Genomic DNA, 14,986 nt, shown 5'->3' on the forward strand with positions numbered 1-14,986 from the left:
CCCAACAGTAAAACCCACCACTCAACCAACCCACCAAAATAAAAAATCCTAACTCTAAAAAAAAACCTAAGCTACCCATTGCCTCTAAAGGGGCATTTGTAAGGGTACTGCCCTTAAAAGGGCATTCAGTTGGCATTTATTGCCTTTAAAAGGGCATTCAACTCTTTTAAAAAAGTCCAAAGCCCTAATAAAAATAAAAAATAAAAACCTAAACACTAACCCCAGAATATCTACTCACGGTTCCTGAAGTCTGGACATCCATCTCCATCCGGGGGTGTCTTCTATCTTCATCCCGGCGGCGCTGAACAGAGCCATCCTGACAGCAGAAGACATCCTGCGCGGAGCGTCCTCTTCATAAGGTCACCGCCGTACATTTCAGTAGCTCTCATCCTATTGGCTGTTTTGAACAGCCAATAGGATTTCAGAAGCTCTCATCCTATGGGCTGATTTGAATTTGAAGAACAAAATCAGCCAATAGGAATGCAAGGTACGCCATTTTGAACCGGCTACCTTGCATTCAACTTCAGTGTACGGCGGTGACCGTATGAAAAGGACGCTCTGCGCAGGATGTCTTCGGCTACCAGAATGGCCCCACTCTGCTCCACCGTGATGAAGATAGAAGACGCCCCCGGGATGGATGACGATATCGCGGCCTGGGTGAAGACTTCTCGCCGCCTGGATGGAGATGGATGTTCGGACTTCAGGAACCATGAGTAGATATTCTGGGGGTAGTTTGTTTTCATTTTTTTGGGTGGCTTTTTTTTTTTTTTAAATAGGGCTTTGGCCCTTTTAAGGGCAATGAAAAAGAGCTGAATGCCCATACAAAAACTTTAGGGGCAATGGGTAGCTTAGGTTTTTTTTAGAGTTAGGTTTTTTTTTACAAGTAAAAGAGCTGTTTAACTTAGGGCAATGCCCTACGAAAGTCCCTTTTAAGGGCTATTGGTAGTTTATTGTAGGCTAAGGGGTGTTTTTATTTTTTTGGGGGGGATTTTTTTATTTTTATAGGGCTATAGATTAGGTGTAATTGTTTTTATTTTGATAATTTCGTTTATTTTATGTAAGCTTAGTGTTTTTTATTTTTCGTAATTTAATTTTTATTATTTTTTGTAATTTTAGATTTTTTTAATTTTTTTTCGTAGTGTTAAGTTTTTTTAAATTTGTAATTTAGATTTTTTAATTGGTAGTTTTTTTAAATTTTATTAGAATAGTTATGTTAGGTTAATTTATATATATAAATGTGATACAAAAATTGTGGATCAAAAGTTCTCAGACAGTCAATGGTGGGTGCTGGGAGCTAGTAACTGGGCCGTTACTTTTGCAACAAGCAGCTAGCAGTTATCAATCATTATGTCCATATCAAAAACATTGAACGCTGTAAGCAACCATATAGTAACTATCATAATCATAACCAAATCAGTCCAAAAATAGCTGACAGTGTGCAGCGAGAATTGTGCTTAAAAAAGGCTGTATACATATAAACACAGTGGTGACACTCTCAGAGGCTGTATGAACCTTAACGTGTCTTACACCAATTGATACACCATTCACAATAAACAATTCCCACTATGCCAGCTAAGGTACTGCAAACAAGGTAAATAATGACAAGTGTTACTTGGTTACACCTCCGCTGCTCCTGATTCTCGGCGTCTCTTCAGTGAGTATCGCCGTTCGCGGTTCTTCCTTTCTTACAGATGACACCCAGAGCGTCTGACGTACCTTGCGCTCCGGTGTTGATGCCGCTCGTCACGGCTGATCTGTATTGGATATCCCGCGGTTGTAGCAGTTCTTATTACTGAAGTTCGGCGGTTATCCCAGCGTGTTTCAGGCGGCTTGTAGAAATGTTTGACTGCTAGCTGCACAAGCCCAGATGCTCCTCCCACCAAATAGGAGGTAAGGTGATAGGCCAATAGTTCCAGCAGGTAACAAAGGAAACAAATACTGAGCGGAGTCCCAGTACTCAACGGTAAAATATGTAAAAAAGAAGAAAGTTCCTTTGTAATTTCTTGAAAATGACACAGAGCTGAGATAAATAAAAAAGAAAAAGTCTTTATTGTGGATCCATGAAACAAACAAGTGCTCCTTGTGAGTTAAAAAATGAGAGAAAGAGTTTGACCGGTTTCGGTCTCTGGGACCGTAGTCATAAACATTAAAAACTACCTGGTGTGCAGGACATATAAATGAAATGGTATCCCCCTATTGGAGGATCCAATACCTCCCATTTTAACTATTTGTTATCTTACTTAACTTCAACAATAAGACACATTAGAGTATGTGGTAAATATCAAACAGAGCATAATATAATTGTTCGTTTTGAAAACCTAATAGAAACTGATCTAATCAAATGGGGTTATAAATTGAGATTAAAGCATTGTGTATTAACACTATGTATATATGGAATTAGATATACAAGTTAAACCAAACACTGGGAATAGCATCTCCTTTCTTAATTACTTATTCGGTGTTGTTTATGTACATGTCAAATAAATATACCAAACCGGTAAACATTTGACTGTCATCTATTAAACATTAATCTGTTAGAACACCAAATCCTTCTTTAAAGGAGCCCTGGAGCTTGGGGCCAATTTGAGACTCCCATAGGATAATAAGTATATATTTCTAATCTATAAAAAATTAAAATATATATTTATAGGTGTATCCGTATGGTGATTTATTAAACATATTTGTATCTACAGGTTCTAATTATGGTACCACCCGGGGTTATACCACCCAGGGCTATATAAAGTTGGAGACCAGAGGCCTACAGGAGCCGAAGAGCTCACCTATTCCAATAATTAATAATGTCGAACTCAGAATTGAATCCAACAGGTAGCAGGCTACCCAATTTGTGTATCCAATAAATTTCCTGTCGTGACAAAATGTGGAATTTGTCGCCCCCCCTGGGGGGTTTTTGGATCAATTCTATAGCCTGCCACCTGAAGGATCCAACCTCGCCATTATGTACCTCCAAAAAATGTCTTGATAGAGCAGAAACTGCTCTTTCCTTATTGATGTGAGCCAAATGTTCTTTCACCCTCGTGCCCACCTCTCTTGTAGCTCTACCAACATACTGTCTATTACAGGAAACACATTCAACTAAATAGACCACATATTTGCTCTTACACTTTATGCAGCCTCTTGTTTCAAATGATTCTCCAGTGGTGGCAGAAACAACATTTTTTTTTTTCAAGAAATTACAAAGGAACTTTCTTCTTTTTTACAGGTTAATTTATAGTTGAAACTTAGTTTTTTTTAATTTCACAGGTAATTTAACTTATTTTAAGATAGTTGTATTGTAATTTTAATTTAAAGTTAGGGTGGTGTTAGGTTTAGGGGTTAATAGTTTAATTTAGTGTTTTGCGATGTGGGGGGGCTGGCTGTTTAGGGGTTAATAGGTTTATTTAGTAGCGGCGATGTGGAGGGCCGGAGGTTTAGGGGTTAATAGGTTTATTTAGTGGCAGTGATATCGGGGAGCAGTGGAATAGGGATTAATAAATTTTATTAGTGTCAGCGATGTCGGGAGCGGCAAATTAAGGGTTAACAATTTTATTTAGGTGTCAGCGATGTCGGGGCGTTTAGACTTGGGGTTTATGTTAAGGTGCTAGGTTTAAACGTAACCTTTTTTCCCCCATAGACATCAATGGTGTTGCGTTACGGAGATTTTTTATTCCGCACTTCAGGTCTCCTCATTGATGTCTATAGGGGAAAGCGTGCATGAGCATGTCAAAGCAGCCCTTGGATTTTGTGCAGTATGGAGCTTAACGCCACCATATCGCACGCACAAGGAGGCTTTTCAGTAACTCGTAATGGCAGCGCTATGGAGAGTAACGCAACTTTTGTGGCATTAGTTTCGCACCGTTTAGCACAAAACTTGTAATCTATCAGTTTGTTTCCATAATTTAAAGCATACAATTCCACTTTACTTCTGTTATCAAACTTGCTTCATTCTCTTGGAGTCCTTTGTAAAAGAAGCAACAATGCACTACTGGGAGCTAGCTGAACATGTGAGCCAATAAGAGGTATATATGTGCACCACCAATAAGCAGCTAGCTGCCAGTTGTACAATATAACTTTTTTACTATACACAATGTTGTATTTGATTCAAATTTACTTACAGTGAAGGGAGTTTCTGAAGGGAGTTTCTGAAGGGAGTTTCTATCACACATTTTTACACACTATAACTAATGTTGTGTACTTGATATATGAATAGTTTATACCTGTTCTGGCTTGGACTTCTCAATTATGGGAGATTCTCATTTTAGTCCAATGACAGGCAACCAGTTCACCCCCTGCCAAGGCCAACATTGTAGTCCATTGAATCTTCCTGGACTATCATGATAGTGTGTGTGTGTGTGTGTGGGGGGGGGGGTCACATTGAGTGCTGGAGGACTAGGTATTTTGTGGAGCAAAACTGTGGTAATATGTATTCTGGAGTGAAAATGTGGCATGCTGGTTTATTGCATTAGACACAGTAGGGTTCTTTTTAGTGGACCCCAAAGTTTCCCTGCGGTTGCCAGTTGCTTATTTTTGCCTTTGTAAGTGTGATTATTTCCTAGTAACACCCACAGTGACAGAAATAAAAAAAATGGTTACATTCAGTGGTTTATTGGAGCTACTTAATACATTACTGTAACTTTGTTTCTGATTTACCTTAAAAACATATAGTCTCCATTAAAAAAAAGCTTAATGATCTACATCAAGTAAAAAGTGTGCTTTTCCATTTGCAATGTTGCTGAGAATGTGTAATCAAACAACATGATTTTCTTGCATGGGGTTTTTAAAAAAAAAAATCAATCTGAAATGTTTCAACAAGAAATTATAATATTTTAATAGGATTACACTTCATATGTTTTAACTGAAGATCAAAAACTAGGATTTATCAGGTCCAGAGATTCTACCCCTCTCCCAGTGTTTTCCTGATCCTGTCTAGAAATGAGTGCGTTTTATAAGAGAGGAATAACCATCTTCTAATTGTCTCACTTGTCTTATTTAGCAATTAAAAGAAATGTGTACAGCTACAGTGATTCTGTTCACAAATTAATTTTACAGACAAAAAAAAAAAAAGCATAAAAAGACTTGCTGATTATAGATCTTACTTCAGAGGCATAAAATCAATGCAACCTTTGTGAAAGATGGCATCATTCCGTTTTGGAATTGGGACCGAAAAAAATCACTAGAACTTCAATATGCCTTTAGGTATCTTGGAAATGAAAACATTTTTCAGTAAGTAAGGTAAATATACTCTGTAGATGAGTGTTCACCCATCAAAACACTATAAGGCTTGTAAAACACCTTTATGAAACAGTTAATTATACTAAAGCAGAGAAGTTCAGCAGCGGTTGCCATAAGAGACCACACTGTGTATTAATCTCTGCTTCTTCGGTGCTTGGTTTGCTATGCCCCATGTTTCCAGTTCTACAAAAAAAAAATCTCTAACACCCATAAAAATAAAGGGGTGAAATTTGCACATGTGGAAAATGTGCCACCAATATCATTATTATTTTTATTTTTTAAAGGCAGGAAGTAAAAATATGCAGGCAAACTATTAATAAATGTGACTAGACTTAACAAAACATAGGAGGAAAGAGGTCTGGTGTACTTATAGATAACCAGCTAAGAATGGGTGCACAATGCAAGGCAGCGGCTTCTAAGGCGAATAAGCTACTAGCATTTATTTAAAAAGGTATAGATGCAAGGGAGCAAAGCATAATTCTGTCACTATATAAATCCCCAAAAAGACCTCACCTTGAGAATGGAGTGCAGTTCTGGAGACCAATTTTCAAAAATAAACATTGTAGGCCACAAACTAATAAGAGGATTGGAGGATTTAGACTACGAGTATAGGATGTAAGTAAAAGATGCTAAGGAGCGCCTAATGTATAGTAAGGCAGGGAATGGTTTAATAAACAAATGGACATAAAAATGAATATATAACTTTAAAACTCCCTGACTTGAGAGTAAAACAGGGAATGTAAAATAGGTAGGATACAATGATCAAACAGTTTACACTTAAAATTTAATACATAAATAACACAGATGTGGATTAAACTCGGTATTACACAATATTGAACAAAAACATAATTTATGTAAGAACTTACCTGATAAATTCATTTCTTTCATATTAGCAAGAGTCCATGAGCTAGTGACGTATGGGATATACATTCCTACCAGGAGGGGCAAAGTTTCCCAAACCTCAAAATGCCTACAAATACACCCCTCACCACACCCACAAATCAGTTTAACGAATAGCCAAGAAGTGGGGTGATAAGAAAAAAGTGCGAAAGCATAAAAAATAAGGAATTGGAATAATTGTGCTTTATACAAAAAAATCATAACCACCACAAAAAGGGTGGGCCTCATGGACTCTTGCTAATATGAAAGAAATGAATTTATCAGGTAAGTTCTTACATAAATTATGTTTTCTTTCATGTAATTAGCAAGAGTCCATGAGCTAGTGACGTATGGGATAATGACTACCCAAGATGTGGATCTTTCCACGCAAGAGTCACTAGAGAGGGAGGGATAAAATAAAGACAGCCAATTCCGCTGAAAAATAATCCACACCCAAAATAAAGTTTAAATTTTATAATGAAAAAAACTGAAAATATAAGCAGAAGATTCAAACTGAAACAGCTGCCTGAAGTACTTTTCTACCAAAAACAGCTTTAGAAGAAGAAAACACATCAAAATGGTAGAATTTAGTAAAAAGTATGCAAAGAAGACCAAGTTGCTGCTTTGCAAATCTGATCAACCGAAGCTTCATTCCTAAACGCCCAGGAAGTAGAAACTGACCTAGCAGAGTAGACTTAGAAGACATATCAGCATTCCAAGTTTTAAGCCATAAAGCTCTTCTAGCTAAAATAGCTAACATATACCTGACATCAACTCTAATGATATCAAAGATGGCATCACAAATAAAATTATTAGCATGTTGAAGAAGAATAATAATGCTATGAGAATTATGATCTGTTACTTGTTGCGCTAAAGCTTCCAACCAAAAAGTTGAAGCTGCAGCAACATCCGCCAAAGATATAGCAGGTCTAAGAAGATTACCTGAACACAAGTAAGCTTTTCTTAGAAAGGATTCAATTTTCCTATCTAAAGGATCCTTAAAGGAAGTACCATCTGCCGTAGGAATGGTAGTACGCTTAGCAAGAGTAGAGACAGCCCCATCAACCTTAGGGATTTTGTCCCAAAATTCTAATCTGTCAGATGGCACAGGATATAATTGCTTAAAACGTTTAGAAGGAGTAAATGAATTACCCAAATTATTCCATTCCCTGGAAATTACTTCAGAAATAGCACCAGGAACAGGAAAAACTTCTGGAATAACTACAGGAGATTTAAAAACCTTATCTAAACGTTAAGATTTAGTATCAAGAGGACCAGAATCCTCAATTTCTAATGCAATTAGGACTTCTTTAAGTAAAGAACGAATAAATTCCATTTTAAATAAATATGAAGATTTATCAGCATCAACCTCTGAGACAGAATCCTCTGAACCAGAAGAACCATTATCAGAATCAGAATGATGATGTTCATTTAAAAATTCATCTGAAAAATTAGAAGTTTTAAAAGACTTTTTACGTTTACTAGAAGGAGGAATAACAGACATAGCCTTCGTAATGGATTTAGAAACAAAATCTCTTATGTTATCAGGAATACTTTGAGTATTAGATGTTGAAGGAACAGCAACAGGTAATGTAACTTTACTAAAGGAAATATTATCTGCATTAACAAGTTTGTCATGACATTCAATACAAACAACAGCTGGAGGAACAGCTACCAAAAGTTTACAGCAGATACACTTAGTTTTGGTAGCTCCAGCACCAGGCAGCGATTTTTCAGAAGTATCTTCTGACTCAGCTTCAACATGGGACATCTTGCAATATGTAATAGAAAAAACAACATATAAAGCAAAATTGATCAAATTCCTTAAATGACAGTTTCAGGAATGGGAAAAAATGCCAGCGAACAAGCTTCTAGCAACCAGAAGCAATAAAAAATGAGACTTAAATAATGTGGAGACAAAAGTGACGCCCATATTTTTTTAGCGCCAAATAAGATGCCCACATTATTTGGCGCCTAAATGCTTTTGGCGCCAAAAATGACGCCACATCCGGAACGCCGACATTTTTGGCGCAAAAGAACGTCAAAAAATGACGCAACTTCCGGCAACACGTATGACACCGGAAACAGAAAAAAAAATTTGCGACAAAAAAGTCCGCGCCAAGAATGACGCAATAAAATGAAGCATTTTCAGCCCCCGCGAGCCTAACAGCCCACAGGGAAAAGTCAAATTTTAAGGTAAGAAAAAAATTGTTTTATTCAAATGCATTATCCCAAATATGAAACTGACTGTCTGAAAATAAGGAATGTTGAACATCCTGAGTCAAGGCAAATAAATGTTTGAATACATATATTTAGAACTTTATAAAAAAGTGCCCAACCATAGCTTAGAGTGTCACAGAAAATAAGACTTACTTACCCCAGGACACTCATCTACATGTTGTAGAAAGCCAAACCAGTACTGAAACGAAAATCAGCAGAGGTAATGGTATATATATAAGAGTATATCGTCGATCTGAAAAGGGAGGTAAGAGATGAATCTCTACGACCGATAACAGAGAACCTATGAAATAGACCCCATAGAAGGAGATCATTGAATTCAAATAGGCAATACTCTCCTCACATCCCTCTGACATTCACTGCACGCTGAGAGGAAAACCGGGCTCCAACCTGCTGCGGAGCGCATATCAACGTAGAATCTAGCACAAACTTACTTCACCACCTCCATAGGAGGCAAAGTTTGTAAAACTGATTTGTGGGTGTGGTGAGGGGTGTATTTGTAGGCATTTTGAGGTTTGTGAAACTTTGCCCCTCCTGGTAGGAATGTATATCCCATACGTCACTAGCTCATGGACTCTTGCTAATTACATGAAAGAAATATGGATCAATAATAAAATAATAAAATCTATAATAAAAATGAATTGGTATCAAATGATTCCCATATACAACTAAATGTGAAACCAGTTAATGTCTAATAGAAGTTCATCATGTGAGACCTGATACTGTTTAGAGTGTCTAGTTAAAGTTCATCAAATAAAAGTTCATCAATGGTGTGTTATTCCTTTGAATAGTGAGTGTGAAACCAAAAAAAAAAAAAAAAAAAATATGTGACTAGACTTAACAAAACAGAGGAGGAAAGAGATCTGGTGTACTTATAGATAACTAGCTAAGAATGGCTGCACAATGCAAGGCAGCGGCTTTTAAGGTGAATAAGCTACTAGCATTTATTTAAAAAGGTATAGATGCAAGGGAGGAAAGCATAATTCTGTCACTATATAAATCCCCAAAAAGACCTCACCTTGAGAATGGAGTGCCATTCTGGGGACCAATTTTCAAAAATAAACATTGCAGGCCACAAACTAATAAGAGGATTGGAGTATTTAGACTACGAGTATAGCTTAGCCAAACTGGGTCTGTTTTCGGTGATTTGATTATTTTATATAAATATATTCAAAGCTTATATACAGAGTTGGCGGAAGATCTGTTTATTCTAAGGCAACTGTTTGTGACAATAATTTAAGGCTGGAGGAGGTTTAATCTCCTCAAAGCAAAGTGTGGAAAACAGCACCAACAGATATGTGGCTTGTGGGGCACGGAACCCAGGATCTGCCTTATCCTGCAAATACTTCAAGTAGCAAAAAAGATTTGTTCCAGCCACCAATAGTTAAAAAACCTTTATTTCTTCATATAGGGTCTTTTGACAAACATACAACGTTTCAGACCTGCTATAGGTCCTTAGTCACGTTGTATGTTTGTCAAAAGACCCTATATGAAGAAATAAAGGTTTTTTAACTATTGGTGGCTGGAACAAATCTTTTTTGCTACTTGGAGGTTTAATCTCCAGCAACGTAAATGTTTTTTTCACAATAAGAGCGATTGTGGAACTTATTGCCCAAGGACGTAGTGAATGCCAATACCGTAGATACATTTAAAAATGTCTCAGCTACATTTATCTCTAGAAACAGAAAGGGATATTATTGCTTGTGTTAAATTTGTCATTTTTTTAATGGTATTAATTTAAGCTCAATTGGAGCTTATTTATTTGTATATCACACATGATCTGTATAGGTTGGACTCAATGGACTTCTGTCTTCTTTCAACAGCATTGACTTTATAGTTTAGAGACATTAAGATAATTTACATAAAGTCTGCTTACATGAGACTTTTAGAAATAAGCATATGATAGGTCTCAGTTTAATTAGCTGTTAATTATATGAATATCTATAGGATCTATAGGCAGACTATGAGTACAATGTAATGTAAATCATGAAAAACAAATAATATAATTATTATTTTTCAATGACACTATAGAAACTTACAAAACACAGACCTATATTACAAGTGTAGTGCAAAAATATCAGCACTATTATGTGTTAGCATCTCTTGAGCACAATCAATAGTGCTTCGATTTTTTTGTTCTCATATTTCAAGTCCACTAAATGCACTAAAATTAATGTTGGATATCGCTGTCGAGCTAAACTTAGGGTGCGCTAAGCTGATGGTGCGCAAGTATTAGTACTTTTGTGCTATACTATTAATAATAATGGTTTACTTCAGGTCTAAAAAAAGTGTTATATTTTACAGAGGTATTTTGGATTACACTATAGCTCAACACTTAACTCACCACTCTTAATATGAGCGCACTAATAGCAATCTCTGCTATATCCATTAAAAGTATAGGATAGTAAAATGGTCTCAGCCACCTTAAGATGCTTTAATTAAAATATTACACCACCTACTTTGAATACCTAATTGTGCTTTATTCTTTGCACAAGTTTGCACAAAAGATAACTCACTGTGCGCTTTTGATTGATCTAGTCCATAATCTTTAAAGGTGCTTTAGACAAGTCTTATTGAGTACAGGTAAATAAATTAGAGTGGCATGATGTGACTGGCCCACAGAGCATTAACTAGATACAATTGCATGTACATGAAACCTACACCCATCCATCAGTTTAACAAAATATTAAAGGTTAGCCTTTTAGTGGCAATCATTTTTAACATAAGCAGATTTGCAAAATGTATATTGCAAGAATGCTTCTAATTGTATTAATACACTTCTCTCTTTTTAGATGCCACTTATGTACTTTTAATCCATGGAAGGTGAATGGACTGGGATCTGTTGGCGCTCTACAAATAATCGATAATAATAATAAAATTAAGTTATCCCTGATTTAAAGTATATCATATTAATAACACCTTTACAGAATAATACAAATGAGTACCTTAAAGTCGTACGTTGCATCAGGATTTTCATCACAGGCAATAACTTCTGGTGCCATCCAGTAAGGGGTTCCAATGAAAGTGTTCCTTCTGCCCACTGTCCTGTCTAACTGTGCACTAACGCCAAAGTCAACTGGAAGGGGAAATTACGAACACTGATTAGAGTACACATTAAAAGGATGTGCCGACAGACATAACTATTTAAGTCAGTGTCTAATAACACTTACTGGAGAGGATCATGTCACCCAATATTTAGAATGACAAAAGAAACCAAGCTTTTAGTTTTAGGTTACCTATACACATACATATGGCAGACAATTTCCCAAACAGTCTTTATTTTAAAGATGTAATCACAACTCAAGAAATTTGGAAGTTACATGATGGAAGATGAATTTCCTATTAAAAAAATGAAACTCCATAAAATGGACATTGAGATGCCTGGGAAGGATAGTACTCAGATAACCACTAAATAAATACATTTCCCGTTATTTGTACGTCATTGGTAAGCAATCTCATGACTGGCTACCCCTCCATCTTTTCAATATTTATCACAATATGGTAGGTTGCAAAATGTATAAAATGCACCTTATTTATGAAGCAAACACTGAATTGTGGCTTACAACTGTATATTTAATAGGGCTATCATGCTTATATGGAATAGATTCAATATGCATTTTAATAAAGCATTAACATTATATCTTTTAAACTGTAGACTAAGAAATAAATACATTTTATCCATAAGAGATCAGATGCTCTCATCCCATTTTCAGTTAAGCTTCTTGGCATCCGCTCTTAATTAAAATTCCGTCCTTACCTAGTTTAACTTCAGCATTCTCTGTCAGCAAGACATTCTGCCCCTTAATGTCTCGATGAATCACTTTGTGCTGGTGCAGATGACTCAAGCCCTGGGGAGATTGATGAAGAAACGCAAGTTGTAATGTGTATCTCAGGGCAAAAATGCATTTTTGTCACCTGAAAATTGATTTTTTTTATATAAGACGTGCACTTGTAATTTAGTCTTTATATAGATTTACAGCTCTTCTAAATTCAAAGCACAAGTGTAAATATCCATTCTAGATCAGTGATGGGCAGCTAGTATGATCCAAAGGCCCATAAAGGGAGTGCCCACGTCCTTATAATGGTCACTAGGGATGGGCAAATGAGTTGTTAAATTTGCTGTAAACAACAAATTATTATCTGGCTTTGTTTGTCTCAATAAATGTTAAATGTCTCAAAAACAATTGACCATTTAATGCAGCATTTGAAAACTGACATTACAAACTAAGGAACAAAATGTATCATTCAACTCTCTATCAATTCTTATAGACTTGCACTGCTCTAGTACACATTTAGTGTTGAGAAACCTTTCCCTGTGCATTTTTTGCACATTAAAAAAACATATAAAACAAAAAAAATAATAACAGATTCATTTGGAACTGTCAAATTATAGAAATAGTTTAAGTGCTTTTAGTTAGCGTAACTGTGTGTCAGCTCAAGTCAGTAAAGTTTTTTCTGTTTCACAGTTTCTAATTTTGAATAATTTCTTGTACATAATACTCAAATTTCATAAACAGGAAACTAATATTACCTTATACAGTGTTCTGTATGAATTCATATTACCTCGACACTGTAACATAGATATGAATTCAGCAAACTACCAGTTTTTTTATTTCTTAAACACCATTAAAGGGATATGAAACCCCAATTTTTTTCTTTCTTTATTCAGCTAGAGCATATCATTTTAAGCAACTTTCTAATTTAGTCCTATTATTAAATTTTCATCGTTCTCTTGGTATCTTTTTTTAAGCAGGAATGTAAGCTTAGGAGCCACCCCATTTTTTTGTTTTGCACCTGGCGAAACAAAGCTCTTGGAGGTTTGGTGGCATCAATCAACAAGCGCCAACCAGGGTTCTGAACCAAAAATGGGATGGCTCCTAAGCTTTCCTGCTTTTTCAAATAAAGAAAAATTGATAATAGGAGTAAATTAGAAAGTTGCTTAAAATTGCATGCTATATCTGAATCACGAAAAAAAAAAATGGGATTTCATATCCCTTTAAGCAGGCAGGGACAATGAAATAATTACAACCTCTTTGCTGCCTCAGAGGGCTAAAACACATAGCTGAGCTTTCCTGGGTAAGTCAAGATCCCCACATGAAACATGGCCAACATATATTTTCGGCCCTTAACAGAGTGACCATCAGCATACACACATTTTATAGGGTAATCAGCAAGTCTTCAGGTAAATATGTATGAGTGCTTAACCAAGGATAAACTTATTTCAGCTTCATAGCTAGCTTTGGTGTGTGCCACTTGATGAGTATGGTATAACACAACAGAGATATAGCACAGTTCATTACCTTACAATAACAAGCAAGCACTAATCACAATATTCTTAAAAACACCTACACTAGGGTTGTACCTTAAAAGATATTTTACAAAATATATTCACAATAATGCTCCCAATAAAAGCTGTAACTGTTTCTGCCAGTGACGGTTTTATGTGGGTTCTGGAGGTGCTACCTCTGAAAACACAAGTAGCGAAGGGTAGCTCATGCTCTGCCAAGCAGCTGGATATATGGTGTGTGGAAGCTCTCCAAAAAAGCTCTAGAATCCCACTGGATTCAGAGCGAGCCATTATTGTGAAGAACACATGTAGCATATCAAAATATGCTCAATGCACAAATGTTTTAAACAATGTGTCTGCTCAGTGAGCAGTCAATCAATGCGAAAGTCGGGTTTCACAGTATAAAACAAATTTTATTTGTAATCACAGAGGAAAAGATAAAAAAATCCAGATAAGCTCATGTAAATGGAAACTTCTTACGCGTTTCGAGCGTATCCATAGTGGTAGGTGTATTCTTAATTTATTACATTGCTCAGTGAGCAGTATCATGTAAACAAATTATCCATCAATGCAACACAAGAGATCGCTAGCAATCTTAGAAGACGCACTGTTTATAATGTTTGTGCACATAACACATCTAGATATGCTAGATGAGCCCGTGCACAGTACAATAGCTCACTGTGACAACTTTTTGTGGAAGCATTTTAGTTATTACATGTGTATTGCAAAAATGTTTCTATCAAAACTGAAATGCACTAATCTATACAAGGTATGTGTATTATTGCATTTCAGTTTTGATTGGAATCCACTGAAACCTAATGCTTCTAAACTAAAATCCCTACGGTACCTCTTACAATAAATATAGTAGCCAAGTAAGCAATTCAGTTCAGAAATATAGATTTAGATAGTTAACAACTTGAAGATCTTTTCTCTGATGTCCAAGTGTTACAAAACCAGTAAATGAGGCTATTAGAGCACAATATTTGTACTTTAAACCACATTTTAGAATGCAAGTGCAGGGCACAGGGAAAAAAGCGTCCTTGCTGTTTATTAGCTCTTCAAGGACACAGCATATATTCTTCCTACAATAAATCTGTAGCACTTTACAGGGGAAGCTTACACCCACATGCTGCCTGCAAAGGTACTGAACAAATGTCGAATGGGCTGTTTTTGTTACAGACATGAATGCCCTGGCTGAACAGTTACGTAACCTAATCCTACTACAATTCATTTCACTATTGGTAGAAACAATTTGACATACAAACAAAATCAGCATCATTATTCAGGCTGACTGAATTTGCTTTTTCCTCAGGAGATTAAAGGGACAGTAAACCTACCAAATAATGTTATATA

The 14,986-nt window shown here is 36.1% G+C and overlaps 1 protein-coding gene across 1 annotated transcript in view; it reads right to left on the reverse strand.

The window, feature by feature from the left end:
• TNIK (TRAF2 and NCK interacting kinase) overlaps positions 1 to 14,986 on the reverse strand; it is a 949,249-nt gene that overhangs the window by 469,179 nt on the left and 465,084 nt on the right. Inside the window, 2 exon segments of the mRNA XM_053710136.1 lie at positions 11,292 to 11,422; positions 12,104 to 12,194. Of these exon segments, the coding sequence (XP_053566111.1) occupies positions 11,292 to 11,422; positions 12,104 to 12,194 (222 nt within the window).

This window comes from Bombina bombina, chromosome 4, assembly GCF_027579735.1.
Source record: "Bombina bombina isolate aBomBom1 chromosome 4, aBomBom1.pri, whole genome shotgun sequence".
Lineage (NCBI taxonomy): Eukaryota > Metazoa > Chordata > Amphibia > Anura > Bombinatoridae > Bombina > Bombina bombina.